General features: G+C 31.1%; 1 protein-coding gene and 1 long non-coding RNA gene across 2 annotated transcripts; both read left to right on the forward strand.

Annotated features, from left to right (window-relative positions):
• Nucleotides 1–615: 615 nt before the first annotated feature.
• LOC138137402 (uncharacterized) lies at nt 616–19602 on the forward strand. The gene is made up of 8 exons (XM_069056755.1): nt 616–797; nt 16347–16427; nt 16475–16671; nt 16726–17240; nt 17579–17678; nt 17727–17837; nt 17888–18040; nt 19491–19602. Exons 2-8 carry the CDS (start codon nt 16400–16402, stop codon nt 19548–19550), a joined length of 1164 nt encoding a protein of 387 aa, XP_068912856.1. The 5' UTR covers nt 616–797; nt 16347–16399; the 3' UTR covers nt 19551–19602.
• Nucleotides 6311–7316, forward strand: LOC138137255 (uncharacterized). Its single transcript, XR_011161666.1, has 3 exons — nt 6311–6627; nt 6676–6817; nt 6877–7316. It is a non-coding gene; the product is annotated as an uncharacterized lncRNA (long non-coding RNA).
• Nucleotides 19603–20146: the final 544 nt, after the last annotated feature.

Here is a 20146-nt window from a genome sequence, read left to right on the forward strand (position 1 = left end):
TTTTACTATTATTTACTAATTTATTTATTTATTATTATTATTAATTATAGCTGTACCCGGTCACCCGTTGCTATGGCTCAGTCAAATTTTTTTTTTTATCCAAAATCGTGTGTAATAAAGCTAATTACTGTGGCCATTTGAGGCAAGGAATACGGATCATTACCCACTAGTAAGAGAAAAACTCGGACTCACGAAATAATTAGGTTTTCTCATAGTTTTGTTAATAAACATTATAACACCCACAAACAAAACAAAATGTCACAATAACAACCATCCTACAATTCCCTTGGAATATATTTTTGTCAAAATTATTATACTCATGTGGAATTAGTCACTCAGGAAAACTACTTTTTCTTGCGTGACTAATTTCGTACATTCCATACTCGTATAATAAACAAGTAATAATAATAAATAAGTAATATCGCGCGGTCAAATGAAATCGTGGGCTGAGTAGGCGTTGGAAAAATTAAACCGTTTAGAACAGTGTAAAGTTTGAATTTCCCGCCATTTGACATGAATGACATTTGTTTATGTTTAATCCGGACATAATCCACCTATTCAATGTGTGTAAAATGCTTTTCCCTACATGCGCAATTGTCAGGAGTGTTGCCTAGGTGACCTTAACCACTTCCAGAAGTTACTAACATTTTTTGTGCAAATTTTAGTAATAAATATTTAACGTTTCAAGGTTTGAAGCAAGCAAGTTTGAATTTGTTTGTTGGTTATGTTATTGTTTCCACTTGTGGTTTCGACTCTTTAGATCACACTATTTTATTGTTTGGTGGTTGACGACGAAAGTGAGTTTATATTATTTGTGGTTATTTTATTATTACTGATTGTATGTTAAATTTTGTATTGTGTTAGTTATATTTATTTAAATCATATTTTTCAACCAGGTTCACAGCAATTCGCAACCATGGTAGGTATTTTAAAGAATTAACTAATATTTTCTCTTGTTTTATTTAACCTCAATAACCGACATTCAGCTATAAATGAGTGTAATGTAGCTTTAGCCACTTCTAAGCAGTGACAGCGCACGATATACAAACAGAGGTTAATAACGCTTTCCATCCCGACTCCTGCGCAATCATCTGTCTTATTTTAACATTGGGAATTTTATATCTTCTATCTTTTTTCCACCATTGCCTTCTTCCCTTAAATAAGTGAATTGAATATGTTTGTTTTCAGCAAAGGGTGCCCTTAGATATTTGCTTCGAGAATAGGAATCGTTAAGTTATTCTATTTTTAATGTAAAACCTTGCAAAGAAAGAAAAAAAGAAAGACTTTTTTGGCTTTAAGCACAATAATTGACGGTTTCCAACGCCTTCCCAGCCCAGGATTTCATTTGAACGCGCGATATAAGTACATAAAAACACGCGCGTATTCGAATGCAACCTTGTGTCAAAATTTCAAAGCAATCGATGAAGAACTTTCGGGGATTTAATATTTTGAACAAACGAACATTTATAAGGGATTTTCGTGTTTTGCCGTTACTAATCGCGCAAAAGATCTGCCAAACCTTTAGGAATTTATACATTTTTTAATGAAACCCTGCAACCCCACTTTTTTGCGAAAAAGATGACATAGATCAAAAACGATGACAGATAAATGTTGACAAAAGGAGATTCTAAACTCAAAATTTAACTTAGAATCTAAATTTGAAATTAAAATGAGACTTTTTCATTTAAAAAATCAAAGATGGCGTCGATTTCCGGTAATTCCGGAAGTGTCGCCATTTTGAAAATATTTAATTTGAACTTGGAGTAGTCGATTATAGTCGGCTAAAAATTTTCATATTAATACCGTTTTGGGAAATCTGAAAGTTTTTAACAAACGGGCTACATGAATCACCCTGTATAATATAGGTTAGTAAAGTCCATTCAATAAACATCTGGACTGTCAAAATCAAAATTGCAGTTGTTAGGTTGGTTAAATCACTAGTTGTTTTCATATTGCCCAGTTGTTATCTATGATTTTTTAATTTTTCAAACTATTCATTTGTTTAAATTGACATTGTCAAATAAATTGTAAAATGATTTAAGTGTATTTTGTAAAAAGGTAAAAATGGAAAGTTCAAAACGAACTAGGGTGGTTCTATTGGCGCGAGAAAAGAGGGCCATAAGAAATTATTATGAGGAACAAACAAAAAAGTGATAATAACGGGAAGAAATCACAAATTTGTGCCAAAGCCGCTCCAGTATTGTTAACTAAGAATTGGTGTTCGTTCTTATGATTCACAAATCAAAATTTTGGAGAGATAAGTGTTAATCAAGTGTTAAATAATTTTCTTCTGAATAAATGAAACAGATTAGTTTATTTTGGATAATTTTGGTTGTTGTTTAATTTGTTACGTGTTTTCAGTTTGTCGCGTCTTTTTATAAACTTTATTAAATTGCTCTAATTCATTTAGTTGAAGCAATGAATGATTCAAAACATTTTTAGCTCAATGATTAAAAATGAAAACATAACCTAAATATATTTTGTAACTAGATTTTGATGTCGGTACACTCTAGCGAAATTTTTTTATATCCAAGTACAATCAAAACAAGCATTTTATTTAAAATTTAATTTTGACAGTCCAGGAGTTTTTTGAACACAGACAATTAAACTATAGTAAGACGTCGCATAGCTACCCAATTTTTTAAGGTACTATATCTTTAGAAGGTAGCGCCATTCCGCTCCACAATTTTTCGCCTCGAAATTAAAAGAGATGGAATTATCGATAAATCCTGTGAGTGTGACAAAGATAGAATCTGTTTGACTCGATACAAACATCCCGTAAAATTGTGTATACTTCTATCTTTGTCACACTCACGGAATTTATGGATAATGCCATCTCTTTTAATTTCGAGGCGAAAAATTGTGGAGCGGAATGGCGCTACCTTCTAAAGATATAGTACCTTACAATTTTTGGAAACACGATTCCAGCGCGGCGCGAGCAGTTGGCCGAACTAATTTTATAAAGCATGCTTGATGGAGTTGTTTAACTTAATAATTTTGTCCTCATTTAATATTAATTTCAAATGTAAAATGTCTTTAAAATATACAACGTTTTATTAATTGTGTAATAAAAAAATTAACAATAAATGAATTAAACTAAAAACTGGAACCAACTAAAATTAAATGTTCTGAAAAATTCCCATTTTCTTCCTAACATGTCTTTGCCGATTTTTTCTTTCGAATTCTCTTCTTACATCCTGCAGTTTTTTATAAATTATCAAATTGATTGCTGCATCCAACAATTTTGTTTTAATGTCCAGAAAATGGCTTGTACACGTAAACCATGAAAAATTAATTTTTCGTTCTAAGGCGATCCGTAATTTCTTTCCAATATAATTTACTTCCCCAAATTTATTCAAGTAATATACACTTAGATCGTAAATTTTGGCAACACAAACACACAACTCTTCTGTTATATATTTTAATTTCAATTTTGACTTGTCATGCTCCTTATAAAGAGTAAAAATATGCTGAACATCCGTATTTTGGGCAAATAAGCATTTTTGGCATTCATCACAATCATTTTTAAATTTAGAAATTAAGAAACCCCCTACATATGATACTGCCTGCAAGTCAAATTTATCGTTAAAAGTCATATTGTTTTCCACCACAGAAACATTGCAAGATAATAATTCGTTCTCATTTTCTTCTAGGACTTTAGATTTTACTTTTAATTTATCGACAGATAAGAAATGCCTCAAATTGTCCAAAAGATGACTTGCATCGTCTTCACAATTTTCTCCATAGCTTTTATAACCCACATTTAGTGGGTTATAAAATTTATGGAGAATAGATGTTTTTAATGCCGAAATTAATTGAAAACATGTAGGGTTTACATTGGCAGCCCCATATTGGCGAATAATAGAGAATAAATTTTCAAGAGGGTCCTGGTTGAGCATTCGTGTACGCAAAAATTTAAAACCAATTTCATTACAAATATGCCAAATTAACTTTATACCCTCAATATTGTTCAGCCATCCATGTTTAAAAGGCATAGTTGACTTTGTTTGGCCGGTTGTCTCATCATAAAATTGCCACGATTTAATTTTTTCCTTCATACTTTCCCAAAACTGCCAGTGAAAAGAATTCTTTGTAAGGGCGCATCTGTATCGAGGATTGTATTTATTTACACGTATACCAGTAGAATTAAAACTATCGAATAAATTGTTAACGTCTTGAATAAAACATGCCGTTTCAATAGCCTCACTAGGAATGTTTTTTCCACAATCAACTAATGTTTCTATTGCAGCCGCCATAGTAGAACTTAACGTTTTTGCAGCGATGGATACTTTCATTTTTAATAACGTGTGCCTGTTCACATAGAGAAAACATTCTCTAATTTTACGTAAAATTTGAAATCGTCTACTTTTGTCAAATTCATAAGCTTGTCTTAAATAAGTAAATTTTGCTTTTTTAGTTTCTCCATAATAAACTGTATACTTCAAAAGAGCATTACGTAAAGATTTCAGCAAGTGAGGAACATCGAAAAGGCAAACTATTTTTTTTAAATTTACTTTAAAATAAGGTTTTGTTGGATGTGTATTAGAGTCTAACTTTAATAACTGCAGTGCTCTGACATTCGTAGCAGCTTGATCACAAACAGTACACACAACTGTTAGTCCCGCATCTTGCAATTTTTTAATTATTTCTGCTATTAAAATTTTTAAATATTTACTTTTTACAGTGTTTTTTGCAAAAAGATATGATATGGGTTGCTTCCATCCTGAATATAAACCTTGTACCATAAAAACCAAAGAATGGTTTGCAAGATTTTTATTTCTTCCTAGTGAACCTAAATCTTCGTAACCTACAATTTTGTCATCAGATTTTGAATAAGTTAAATCGGTGGATAACGCCATTTCATCAAACATTAATTCACATATCTTCTCAATAGGTTTCATTTTTTCAATTCTGGTTTTAAGTTTGAGAAAAATTTCTTCGTTTATTCCTGTTTCAAACGGTATATTTTTTAAAAATTTATATAATGTCGATTTTGATGGCAATTTCAAAATTTTTTTTAAAAACCTTTCGGACCACGTTTATAAAGTGCAAGAGCAAAAGTTTTATTATCAATTGTCCAAGACGGATTCTTTTTTTTTTATGTTCTTAAATTGAGATGATATAAATTCGGTGCCTACTGAATTAAAATTTTTCTCCAAGTATTGAATTACTTTATTCTGAGCAAGGATTTTTACTTTTTTTTTTTAACATCTGTAACTTTTCTCAGATGGAATTTTAATTTAGAAATGGTTTGTTGTTGAGATCTGTTGATGTAATACATTTTCTTTTCCCTGTGAGTTAAATTTTTGATTCTACTACAACCGATTTTCTTTAACATTGTGTTACCAGATTTAGATGCCCCTAATGGTAGCAAAGCAGCTGGATGGTGTCTTTTAGGTTCAGAAGTATCGTCTAGTCGTTCAACAGGGAAACAACTCGAATTTACTCGTTTTCTTTTACGGCAAATAGACTGATCGCTCAAAATGGCGGGATTGTTAAATATATTTACATTATCAACGTTTTCATAATCTCCGGAAAATAGTGTGGGAACAACGTATTTATGTATCCTCGAGTGTTGTGTACTTGTAAAGCAATTATTACTAAAATGATTTTGACAAATATGCCCTGTTTTAAAATCCGCTGAAATTTCGGTTGGTGAAAAACTATTTATTGCCTCAATCCACCGATTTTTTTCAATGTCTGAAGATGGAAAAGCAAAAAAATTTAAATTATTTACGGCCCCGGCAATGTATGTTGATTTGCAGGCAGGTACTATGCATTTAAATTTTATTTTACCCATTAGTCTCCCACTTATGCCGCAAAATATGTATGCAAATATTTGTACTCTTTTCGTCACCGGGGGCACACACTATTTGATTTCTTTTTGTCTTGAAACTAAAAGTATAACTTTATTACGAAGCCAGTTTCACTACTTAAATTTTTACCTTTCTAAATTAGGTAGCACATTTACAAACTGCCGAAAAAGTTGACTTTCTTTATTTTTTTCCTTTCTTTACTGCTTTTTTATTGGCAACTTCTCATTACTGAAAACGTTGGATATTATAATTACTTAATAATTTAATAAATGTAAGTAATTCCTACCTTTTTATTCATAGAAAGTCTCATATTTTTATTTTTTCAGAAAAATGTCAGGTATTTGACAAATATTTTTGACTCTTTTAAATACAACGGTAATAATCGAAATTTTACGAATAAATACGACGGAATGTTTTGGCCAATTGCGTGCGGAGCAGCACTGTCGAAGCTATTCCAACATTATTATATGGGATTGAAGTGTCTTACTATAGTTTAATTGTCTGTGTTTTTGAACACAGACCATCAACAGAATTAAGACTTTCAAAACCCGTATAAAACATGGGAGACACTGACAACACTAGCGCTGCTCTAGCGTTAGGCCAAACTAAATTACCGAATTTACTCGTTAATCCGATCGGGAGTTTCCGTTTAAAAAGAAGGTTGATTTGAATATTAATTAATAATGTCATCAGTAATTTTGAATTTTCTAATTTCTGTCAAGGTTTAGTCAATAAATTTTATAAATTGTTCTACAAAATAAATTACTCCAAACCAGTCTCTTGAGATAATTTTTCGTTATCTTTTTATTTGGTAAGTTATCTTTTTCTTTTTGAAAAAGTACGGAATATGGTTTTTCAGATCGCAATTTTTATTTTATTTATTTGGATATGGGAAAAATTAAACATAAATGCTTTGTAAACAACAAGAGCGGCGATAAAAAATAAACATTTTAAGTATCCAAAATTAGAAGAACAAAGGAAACGATGGATAGAAGCTTTAGGTAAATGTTGCACCACCCTTCAAAACAGATAATGCCTTTATTTGCGAGAAACAGTTTAGCAACAATTTCTTTACTCAAAAAACAAAACTCCATAAATACGCCCTGCCGTCGATTTTTCTTCGTGAAAACAAACAAACTTCAATAAATAACGTTAGACCAGCTGAACAAATTGAAAATTCTACGATTACTGAAAATCCCACTGTAGAGAATCTAATCCTTCCTGTTATGCCCAAGGCCCAAAATATACACCCAACAAAATCTTCTAGTGTGTTGCAAGTACTTGAATGCAAGAAAGTTAGTAGTCGTACTTCAAAAGGTAGAAACATTTATTATATGGACCGATATCAGCGAAAAACAATTTCAAAATTAAAAAATCTTTTACACGATTCTAAAATTATCTCCAGAAATTTTAGAAGTTAACGCAAGATCAAATTATTGAACTAGATCTACCCTTCAATTCAGTTTCACTCGCCTTGAACTAGCCCACTCATGCCCAAAAAATCCCAAATATGTCAGAATTTGTATTAAAATGTTTAATACTTATTTAGTCGTTTCTATTTTTTTTAAATAAGTATCAATTTAAATCAAATTGAAAAAAAAAATAGGCAACTAGGTATACAGAAAGTCAGATATGCAACTTGTTATACCGGGTGTCCCATCACTTGTGTCCCGTAGGAAAATGACTTTAAAACTAAATTATATTTATATGAAGGTATTATGGACGCATAAATACTGTTCACCGCCACAAAAATTGGGTATTACTTTTTTGTTAAAATTAATTACCTAGGTACAGCAGGCAAAAAACTATCACTTTAAAAATTAAATTTTGTTCAATGCAGTTCAAATTTAGTATACGTTTTGAAAAAATGGTAGAGCAATAAAATCCGTGATTAGAATATAATTAAAGTGTTTTGATGTAAAGATATTTGGTTAAATTAATTTGGGCCGTTCTACTTTATGAAAATTTATTGCAGACGAAGATTTATGAGGGGTGCAGTGTGTTTGACGCCGTAACACAGGCAGGTACCGCTGGAACCCTCTTAAATGGTCTTCGTACCATAAATTGCGGACAAGAATAATACCCACAAACTTAACTTTGTCTTCCATAAATTTTTATAAAGTAGAAGGACCCAAATTAAATTAACCAAATATCTTTACATCAAAACATTTTAATTAAATTCTAATTACGGATTTTATTTTTCTAACTATTTCATAACGTATACTAAATTTGAACTGCATCGAACAAAATTTAATTTTTAAAGTGATCGTTTTTTGCTTGCTGTACCTAGGTAATTAATTTTAACAAAAAAGTAATACCCAATTTTTGTGGCGGTGAACAGTATTTATGCATCTATAATACCTTCATATAAATATAATTTACTTTTAAAGTCATTTTCCTACGGGACACAAGTGATGGGACACCCGGTACATTAGTTTGGCCTAACGCTCGGGCAGCGCCACTTGAGCGCGTCCCCGAAAATGTAATCCCACTTGACAGTCTTACTATAGTTTAATTGTCTGTGTTTTTGAATTTACTGTAGATACCTATAGCAAAAAAAAACTGGTACAGTATGTTACTATAGACACTTCCAAAACATACATTTTTGATTAAGTTTTGGAAGTGTCTAAAGCAACACCATGTACCAGTTTTTTTTTGCTAGTTGATAGTACATAACAATACGCGCCTATTCGAATGCAACGTTGTGTCAAAATTTCAAAGCAATCGGTGAAGATCTTGCGGAGATCTTAGATTTTCAACAAACGAACATTTAGATTTTTATTTAGACACATAGAAGATGTGATGGACAAATGACCGGTCATTTATTTTTGGTCAAAGTTGACCGGTCCTTGAGCGGTCAATTACTTACCAGTCATTATTGGTCAAAAAGTAGGAACTAGTTAAACACCACAAAATGATTCTTTCAATGTCAAGGATTATTTTAATACCAAATAATGGTTCTTAATTCCATTTTTTATAACATTTATTGATCGATAAATTATTATTCTAAAATTGTGTAAGTGAGGTTAAGTTTGAATTGTTTGAAGTTATACTTTGATTTTTCTTTGAATTAAAAGTAACTTGGTGTAAAATATTTCAAAGAATATTGTTGAATACATCGATATACATAAATTCTTCAAGTTTGTTCCAGTTTACAGAGTTATACAGCGCAATTAGGTAAGCTTCAAATAACTTCGTCCATTTAAAACAAGCTGATTAAAACATTTTCTACTAACATAACGAGGTAATGACATTTATTATTTACAAATGAGCGCTTCTTGGAGTTCATTAGGATTAATCGCCGTGTTATTAAATATCCATCATTTAAATATTCAGAAGTTCAGAAGTTTAAGGTCTCTTCAAAATGATCAAGATCGACTGCCTCGAAATTTGCCCCTCGTGGGGTGAATTTGCAAAATGACATAAAAATGTATAATATACTGAATGACAAAAAAAACCGGTTTATTGACCTTCAAGTAAATTTATCTGGCCAGTAGTTGCTATGATTTAGAATCTGCTATTGGTAGGTCCATGGTAATTACCGGTCAAATAAAGTTACTTGAAGGTGAATAAACCGGGCCTTAGCACAGCCCTCTCTACAAGAGGCTTAGTATACTAAGAGCCCATGCCATTTAAGAATGCAGTAGATGTCGCTTTGAATGGAGAACGCTTCACACTGGCCAACGCGGCAAATTTGAAAACATACATTCCAAGCAAAATTAACAAAAAAAAAAAGTCAAAGGAACTTACGGTAGTGATATTCTAATAACAAAATTGTAGTTTAATGATTCGTTTGATACAAAAACTCGATAAGTTTGACACTAATAACCAAAAAATCGATCAAATATCAAACTTTGACAATAGTTATCAAAAATCGAACATTGCCTTGGTGTAAACTTTTCTCTCATTTTGACCAATCAACGACGGGAAAATAGTCCCTATGCTATTCTACACTGCATACATAAATGGAATGGACTGTAGTATACTATCGCGCGTTCAAATGAAATCCTGGGCTGGGAAGGCGTTGGCAATCGTCGATTGTTGTGCTTTTTTAAAGCGTAGATTAATTGGAGCATGTTGACAGCTAATCTAAAATTTAGAACCAGAAAAATCTTTCCTTTTTTTCTTTTTTTGCAATGTTTTACATTAAAAATAGAAGAACTTAACGATTCCTATTCTCGAAGCAAGAATCTAAGGACACTTTTGCTGAAAACAAACATGTTTAATTATGTCCCGATTAAACATAAACAAATGTCATTCGTCCCAAACGGCGGGAAATTCAAACTTTACAATGTTCTAAACGGTTTAATTTTTCCAACGCCTACTCAGCCCAGGATTTCATTTGAACGCGCAATATTAATAGCCCAACAAATAAAATTTACCCTTTTTTTTTGTAATGTGCAAATTCACTCCTACGAGGGGCAGCTTCGTAGCAGCCGATTTTAATAATTTTGAAGTTAAAGTCATCAAGTCCTTGAACTTTTGAATATTTGAATGATGGATAGAAGGATATTTAATAACACGAGGATTAATCCGAATGAAATCCAAGAAACTCTCATTTTTAAATAATGAATGGTATTAGCTCATTACGCGCGAAGAAACACATTTAACCAACTTATTGTTTTAAATCGATAAAATTATGTAAACTAACTGAGCCGCGCAACTCTACAAAGTGACATAAAATTTAAGAACGTATGTGTATCAAGGCATTTGACCATATCTGGTATGGCAAAATAATATCGTCTGCTTATAAAATCCCTTTTTCTAGGAAGTAGATTAGTTTATAAATAAGTGGAATAAAATTGTGTCTAGGCTACTACCCTGCGAAGCACCCAGAAAAATTGGTAAACTTTTGTGAGTATTTGTCCATATTTGAAACATTAATCTGGAATTGTTCTCCATTACCCCAATAGAGTTAACTATTCATTCTTAGTTCTGTGTTTCAAAAGTATAGTTTTCAATATTACATGAAACAATTATGTTAGGGTAATAGTATATAACGGTATTAGGCCGATATGGGTTATGTAACAGACGAGGTTGAGATATTGTAAAATCGAGGCAGAGCCGAGATTTTATAATCAACCGAGTCTGTTATATCCATATCGGCCGTATGTTGTTTTATAGTTTTCTTTATATCAATAATACTTAACATTTAACGATGATTTATTTGTAAGACTGACATTTCTCTTTACTTCAAAAATTAAATTTAGTTGTCATCTGTGCCGTAACCGTAGCAACGGTAGCAAAAATAACGGCCTCGGTCTGATAATTTTGAATAACGGCCTAGTCTGTTATGGGTATCATATCAATGAAGCATTGAGTACTGATAAATCCTAATAACAGTATGGTATAAAGAAAAAGTATTTAATCTGGAGATTATACATAATACCCGAATAGATTCATTATTATAATTAATATCTTGCAATTTATTAAATTTACCGGCTATTATTTATAACCTACAGTGCTCATTGGTAAATTTAATACGAAATTGTAAAGTCACATCTTCCAAGAAGTTTTTATTGTTTTAAACAAAAAGATAAATAAACCAAACATCATATTACTTTAAGGTGATTAAAAAATACTTATTATTTATTGCCGCAAGATTACTGTTATGGCATCTTGAGTTTATTATTATTATCTTTGCAATTAATTTCTTTGATGTACCCTAACAAAATTATTTTTTATTTTAGACCATACACCGCTACATAGGGATGATTTTCTTGCATACTCCCACAAAGAGATTTTTACATCAGTCTCAATAAATCGCAATATTTTTTCTTCGCAAATAGTAAATTTGTTTTTTAATGGAACTGGGACAATTTTCCGTGTTTGGTTCCCAATTCATAAAATTGATCGCGTACTTTTACAGTATCTCCATTCATTCATTCCCAGAATCAGTTTGCGACCGTTTATTAAATTTACCGATGGGCACTGGAGATTATGAATAATAACCGGTAAATGTAATAAGTTGCAAGACATTAATTATAGTAACCAATCTTGTTGGGTATTATATATAATCTCCGGTTATATCGTACGTTCAAATGAAATCCTGGACTGAGTAAACGTTGCAAAAAGTAAACCGTTTAGAACAGTGTAAGTTTGAATTTCCCGCCGTTTGACACGAATGTCAAATTTGTTTATGTTTAATCGGGACGTAATTGAACATGTTTGTTTTCAGCAAAGTGTGCCCTTAGATATTTGCTTCGAGAATAGGAATCGTTAAGTTATTCTACTTTTAATGTAAAACAACATGCTCAAAATAATTTACGCTGTAAAATAGCACAACAAATGACGGTTTCCAACGCTCTCCCAGCCCATGATTTCATTTGAACGCGTGATATGTACGAGTACTAACAATTTTCCATAAATATTAAATGAATAATTATTAATTAATTTATTAGCAATTTACGTTAATATCTAGGTAGTTTACGTAGAACAATTTATTTTTAATTCTGTCTAAGAACTCTAATTCGACAACTAATCGTAAATAAATAACTGGAAATGGTTCTATGTGATATTAAAATTTCTTTTTGTAATTTGCCTCCATTTTGATTCTCTAATAGACATATTAACGAACGCGACGTCATCATCTGCGATGTCATTATAGCCATTAATTCACGGAATATTTTACGAAAATTTTTAGGTTGGAAAAGCTTGATGCGGAATTATCTTGTCAGTTTAAATTGGAAAATGTTTCAAGAACAGGAAGTGTCCAGAGGAAAAATTTGACCGTATTTTTTAGCAATTTCACGTATTTCAAGGCGCGTACATGCAAGATTGTCTTGATTATCTTCCATATTCGTGGTTTGTGACAGAATTTGAATAAAACAAAAGGCGACTAGAAAAAATTTTTGCTTTTAAAATTAATTTTTTTTTAAATAGTGTTTCATAAGCCCTTGAAGCACTCATTCTTTAAAATAAATCATGGCTACGCCACTCGTTTTTTAAACTTGAATTCGTGCTTCAAGACTGGTCTTATGAAACTTGTTTTTTAATATAGGTACTATTCTATAAAATCTAGACACCACGTGAATATTTTCCGAATTGTTATTCTTTTATTGTTGTTTTTTGCTGTTGTTGTCAAATTGACTTTGTGTGTTTAAAGTTGAATAATTTGTTATTCTTGACTATAATATATATACTTTTTTATTTTGTTATGTATTATCTTTGTTTTTTGAGAAATAAAGTATATTATTATTTCGTATCCCACCTCCACCCGGCGGCACGGCAATTTTGCCGGAGTACATACACTATTACGGATAATACTATCAAGTAATAGTGCAGTGCTTATCAACATAATTACCGGCGTGACTTTTTTGTGTTTTATGTTCTGTGTCAATGTTAAGGAATTTCCTCACGATGTGACATGAGTATAATAATATACCTTTTTGAATTTCAACCACCAATGTGTTCTCTAAGTCCAAAATTTTTAAATTTTGCGAATTTTTGCGAATATATCATGACGTTTTTTATATTCGCTTTGAGCCAAAACGGTGCAAGAAGAAATGATGTGTTCAATGGTTTCCCCTTCAGTTCCGCAAATCCTACATTTATCGATGATCGATTGTAAACCGCATATGTGTTTTTTATAATTTCTTGTATTTATAACACGATCTTGTATTGCAAATATAAAACCCTCAGTCTCAGGATGAATATTTGATTTTTTAAGCCATGCATGAGAAGCTTGAATATTAATTTCTGGCTGTTCTAGCTCTTTAAAATATCTCCCATGTAAAGACTTTTGTTTTATATTTGCAATAGTGTCAGGTATATTTGGCTCAACAATATCTGAAATTACATTATCACTTAAATTTAAAGGTGTGTAACCTTTGTCCGCTGAAACCAAAGCATTAAAAAAAGTGTTATCACGAGCTCTATTGAGAAAATAATTTTTTAGTGAAGCAATTTGATTGTGTTGTAGAATTTCTAGATTTGAAAAACCCCTACCACCATTTTCGCGTGGTAAATTAAATCTTTCAATAGCAGATTTGGGGTGATGTTTACAAAATTTTGTAAAGAGAACTCTAGTTTGAATATTTATATTCTGTAAATTAGTTTTGGACCATTTTATAACACCAAAAGAATAGGTCAACAATGGAACAGCATATGTATTAACTGCTTTAATTAAATTATTACCGTTTAATTTTGATTTTAAAATAGATTTAATTCTTAAATAAAATTGTTTTTCTAAATTTTCTTTTATAATTGAATGTTGAATATGATTTGATTGATTAATACCTAAATATTTATAAAATTCTCCTTTATTTAAATTTTTAATGATTTCTCCTTCTTTAGTTATATATTCTAAATTTTCGTAATGACCACGACATATTGATTCCGTTTTACACTTATCAATACCAAAACTCATGCCAATATCATTTGAGAAATTTTCAGTTATTGTTAGTAAAGATAAAATGTGATTCTTTTTAGATGCATAAAGTTTTATGTCATCCATATAAAGAAGGTGATTTAATTTGGATAGTGTGGTATTATTAACTCTAATATTGAACCATATCCAGTGCTATTTAATAGATTTGTCAAAGGATTGATGGCTAGACAAAACCATAAAGGACTTAAAGAATCTCCTTGATAAATTCCCCGTTTAATTTGAATAAGCTCGGATTTTAATTTAGTATTGTTTATTGATAAATTTAAAGTAGTTTTCCAAAATGTCATAACATGGGATAAAAAGTTAATCAAATCCAAATTAATTTTATAAATTTTAAGAATTTTAATTAACCATGAATGTGGTACTGAATCATAGGCTTTTTTGTAGTCTATGAATGCGGTACAAATATTTCTATTATTTTTTCTAGCTTGTTCCATTATTACCGTATCTATTATGAGTTGTTCTTTACAACCAAAACACTCCTTAACACAACCTTTTTGTTCTTCATTAAGTATATTTAATTTTTGACAATGGTCGTAAATTATTACTTTAATGCAAGATGTCATAATTTTATAAATTGTAGGTAGACATGTGATTGGCCTATATTTTGATGGATTTTTAGTATCGGAATCTTTTGGTTTCAGATATGTTATACCATGGGCCAAAAACTCTGGAAATGTGTTAGGTTCCCTAATAAATCCGTTAAAGTGATCAAGTAAGCATTTATGAATACAAGTAAATTTTTTTAACCAAAAGTTATGAATTTGGTCACCTCCAGGGATTTCCAATTATGTGAACTACGAGTATTAATATTTTTAACTAAAATTTCAAGGCTAATTTGAATATGATGTGGATTATTACTATCTGGTATCTCATTTTCTAAATTAGGAATCCATTCTGCCTGATTATTAAATTGAACTTCATTTGACCATATGTTTGACCAGAATTCTTTAATTTCATTTATATTTGGTAGACCATTATTATTTTGAGTTTTATTATCTGCTAAATTTTTGTAAAACAACTTCTCATTATTTCTAAATAGTTTATTTTCAAATTTCCGTTGTTTATTATTTTTATATCTTTTTAATCGTTTAGAATAAATATTCAATTTTTGTAATAAAGTGTCTTTAATTTCTATTAGTGTTTCATTATATTCGTTATATTTTAAACAATGTATTCTGTTTTTATTTAAAATCGATTTAATACAGTTATTTAGATGATTAGAATTTATACCTTTTAAATATTGAGTTATTCTACCTAAATCTCGTCTGATATTGTTAATGCGTTTATTTAGTCTTCGTTCCCATTTTGGTAATTCTTTAGCTTTTATATTATTTGTCTGGTCAATTTCTTTTGAACCATTTAATCTGATAATTGTTAAAGCTCCACTATATATGATACTGTGTAATTTTCTAAAACTTGTCGTGTTATTTACAAATTTAGGTAAAATGAATTGGTTTAAAATTTCAATCATTGCAAAGAATTTTTTGGAGCTTTGTTGTTTAGGTAATAGTGGTCTATTAAATGGTTCTATATGTTCAAATTCGTTCAGAGTTCTATTAAATTCATCTTCAATTTGTTCTTTAAAATTTTGATGGTAGTAAAAATTTTGATTAATAACATGTATATCATTATAACTCAAGTCTAAATTATTTATGTCGTTTTGTATCGTGTTGTTTGGTGTTGAATTACTTTGATAACAGAAAGAGTCATTATGATTTGGTAAACTTTGTAAACTTTGCGGTTCAACAGAATTTTCAACTAAATTATTAGAAACTTCATTATTGTCAGAATAATTAATTGACAATTCTACCTTTACATCATTTTTGATCTTTTCTAAAATTGCCGAAGGGAGATTGTGTAACAACGTAGAAGACTAAAAGCAATTAAAAAAAATTGTAGCTCAAAAAATAAATGTCATTTTATTTTTTGACATAGAATTTTTTAAATACATATTTTTTCCGAGTTCTACATGAAGCCAGTAGCTCGTGGTTAAAATTTCTGCCCAACTTTCAAAAACACCCTGTATTTGAATTCGCAAGTAAATAATAATTTAATTGATCGGTTTATGTCAAGAAAGTAAATAAGACAAATCTTCTTTTAATTACATAATTAGCTTAGTACGTTAATTCTTTTTTCAGATCGGTTTATTCTACTTTTCTTTGGGAATTCAACAGTTGAGAACGTTACCGAAATGTACAACAAACCATCTCCTTATAGAGGTAAAAAAAAAATTGCATCTCCGGTAATGACAATTTCCTACTTTCAGATGATAAGGATGAGTGCTTCTTTGTCATATCTAACATTTTTATCAAATTTGGTCGTCTCAAAATCACAAAAATTGTAACTTTTTTGTCTCTGTTGTTTCAATTTGTTTTCTATCTTTTGCAATTGTGCTACGTCATAATTAAATTTGATCAAGTTTTGGTGATGAGGTACTCCTGCACGATGGTCATGACGCTTTACGTAAGTACGGTAAACAATTATCGAATCATTTAACATGTTCTTTTTGGTACGAAGGTTTTGTACACGACGGTGTTCATCAACACTTACAAGTACGAGAACCTTAAGAAGCGATTTCAAGAGTTCGCTTGGTCTGTCGATAGTGCAGGCGCCGAGGTGAAAGACACCATCTTGGAAAGATCAACCAAAACAAATAGAATTTGCTATTTGATTATACTGTTTTTGTGTGTTGCAGTTATCATTAACTGTCCCGTGTGGGGTGATCAAAGCGAACTTTTTCTCTTTACTCAAGTTGTTGAGTATTTCTTTGGGAAATGGTTGCAAACACTGTCCAATATTTATTTAGCAACTTATGCAGTCGTGTTCTATGGAAGTTTTCGATTGTCGTTTCAGTTGTTGCATTTTATTCTCCAACTGGAAATACAAATTGTTCTTCTCAACGAACAAATTCTGCAAGTTGGTAATAATTTTTGTCGTTTGGATGATTGGGACAAGGCGTACAGCCCTCAGTATCAAAAGGAAATAAACGAAACTTTTCAGTTCTTTGTTGAACAGCATGCTGCAATCAAAAGGTAGGGATGCATTACATATTTTTTATGAAAATCAAATTTATGGGTAGGTGCATTTATTGGTGTACTTTATTTTTGCATTTTTGTAAACGTTACATCGTCCTTATTAATGGAAGTTTGTGTGGGATCATTCATTATTATTATTTCATTCTTCCTCTGCATCGTCGCAAGCAGCAAGCAAGCAGGCCGGATTCATTTATCATTACAGATATTACTATCAAAATTGTGACTTGCCATGTCCTCTCGTTCCTTGTTCAAAACTTTTAGAACAAATGAACAAATAATAATAACGCTTTTTGAATTTTAATTAATACTCCTATTTTTATTAACATTCTTTACAGATACATGAAAACTCTTAACAAGGATTTACAAATAACAATGCCAGTAATATTTTTTCTTGGGGGACTTTCTACGCTCACTACATATTTCTTCATTTTAAACGTAAGGAGAGACACTTGGCAATTTCAGTTTGTTCACTTCGTTTTCCAGAATTTTTTCGCAAGCACTTACATTTTAAAGATTCGCATTATTTTCATTTTACTGATTAACATTTCCATGTCCGTAATGTTCGCTAAAAGTGGTCAAGGAATAGTCGATGAGGTATACGATAATAATTTCCCAAATTACGATGATGGCATCAGATTTTGCAGACCGACAGAATTTTCGACGTCCTTGCTTTTTGTCCGTGGTACAATTGGAATTTGAAAAACAGGAAGGCGCTCTTGATTTGTATGTCAAATTCCATAAAACCACTCAGTTTTAATTTTGCTGGAATTACAGTTGATTACAAATTGGCTGTCAGTGTGAGTGTGCCCCGTGCGCTGTTAAAACATTTTGTTCGATACCTTCCTAGAAAGTGAGTCTGTATCGATGGTTACCAGTGGGTGAAGGTTTCGCTTTCGCTCACTCTCTTTCGCTCACGCATAATTGAAATTCGATTTTATGAAAAAGAATTTGTATTTTGAAAATAATAATCAATAATAACTATTATGCATTCACGATCTTTTTGGGACCGAGTTGGCTATGATTTTTTCTTTTCATGTTGGACTAACTGACTCAATGATGCAACGGATGCAATTTTTTTTTTCTGTCAGTGTCTGTTCGACATTTTCTTGCCACCGGATTGCCAGATTTATTATTTTAATATTCGTAAGAAACTAAATGATTTATTAAGTATGTAAAAATAATTTAAATTTCCGTCAAAGGAACAGTCAAAATTGCCAAAATAATTTTATACGATAAAAAAATTCTATTAAACGATTTAATTTAATTTAAAAATAACAGATCAGATTCAAGAGATCCGGCAACAATGTACCTATTCAGAAAATATAACCCTAAACTGAAAACAACCTAACCTAACACAAAAAGTGTCAATGTCCTTTAGGGAATTTAGTTATCACCGAGGTACTGCCAACAAAATCACTAGATGGTCATAGCCAACTCGGTCCCAAAAAGATCGTGAATGCCTTATACATATAACAATTCATCATTTTACTTAATTCATCACAACGATAGCCAACGAATATGCCCATTATTAGTACAACTTTCTAAAGGATTCACTCTTGGTCCGCCGCTTCCAGTAAAAATTTGCAAACGTCGTTTTTTGAAAAAGTTGCAGCTTTTTTCAGCTGATAATGTCTACATTTTGTTTTCAAAAAGGAGGTGAGACTGCTGAGCCTGTACCATTTATTATATTAAAACAACTAATAGCTTATTAAAAAACCTCTTACCTAGCTAGAGATGTCAACATTTTGAAATACAAACAGTGTATTCTTCAACTATGAATACCGCGACCACGCTGAAGCGGCTCTGCTATTGTGCAAATTTTTCCAATTTTTTCTGGGTATCGTAATTTTGATTTTGTGGTACTTCGCGGCACTTGCCTCTTCCAGAACATCATGAGGAACATATAATTCTTCATCATCCATTTCCACAACGTGTACACAATCACTTTATTGACGTTACACAACTTTGTTTATTTTGTATTTTTTATCTTTTTCCACAGCAACAGATCCCTCCAAACATGCGATTTATTTCTTTTTATTTTTATTTTATTTAAAACTTTGAATACAAAGTTACAGACTCACTTTCTAAGTAGTTGGGTCAATTATCGAACAAAACCAAATACAGCACTCGAGAGTAAGGTCGCTTTTGTTCACTTGAATTGAATCATACAATTCGCGTGAACAAAAGCTTTTTTATACCTTCTTCTCTCGTAGTGTAAATAACTATTGATTTCAATGTGTTTTCTAGGTGGCGAGATTTTCGTTTTCCTACGCGTTGGCTTTGTTCCAATTGAGTAATACGAAATAATTGTATTCTTGTGTTGCATGTCAGAAAGAAGAAATCAAGCTTTTTGATTCAACTCGTGTTTTTGTTTAAGTCACACAAAATTTTCAATCTTCGTTGAATTCCTTACTCGTTCACTTTATCCCTACTAACAGATGACAGATGAGCTAAGTCTCAAGGCAACATATTCTTCGGATTTTGTTATTATGCACTTACACAACACGGGCAAATCGTTCTGCAACTTTCACCAACTCCTTCACGTGTGGACATAATTTATAATTATTCTATTGCCACCGGAAGAAAAGTAAGCAAGAAGTTTTCTATAAATACATAATTAATTTAGCAGTACGTGCATTCGATTTCTCCCCTTTCTACGTAATACATACAAGCATTAGAGGAAGATCTTGATTTGTCTTCTTGATTTTCGTCGTTAAAGTGCCTCCTTATTGCATAAAGCGCTAGTTACATTTATTATTCAGTTATATTCAGGGTGATTTTGAAAGTTGTGTAGATATTTTAATCACGAGCTACTGGCTTCATGTAGAACTCGAAAAAAATATTTAAAAAATTCTATGTCAAAAAATAAAATGACATTTATTTTTTGAGCTACAATTTTTTTA

The sequence above is a fragment of the Tenebrio molitor genome, chromosome 8 (assembly GCF_963966145.1).
Source record: "Tenebrio molitor chromosome 8, icTenMoli1.1, whole genome shotgun sequence".
NCBI classification, from domain to species: Eukaryota; Metazoa; Arthropoda; class Insecta; order Coleoptera; family Tenebrionidae; genus Tenebrio; species Tenebrio molitor.

Excerpts from the sequence above, each read along its gene's own strand:
- LOC138137402 (XM_069056755.1), top strand. The coding sequence starts at position 16,400 with ATGTACAACAAACCATCTCCTTATAGAG. Across the intron at positions 16,672-16,725 it reads CGATGGTCATGACGCTTTAC|GTTTTGTACACGACGGTGTT; the intron begins GTAAGTACGGTA and ends TTTGGTACGAAG. Across the intron at positions 17,838-17,887 it reads GTCAAGGAATAGTCGATGAG|ACCGACAGAATTTTCGACGT; the intron begins GTATACGATAAT and ends CAGATTTTGCAG.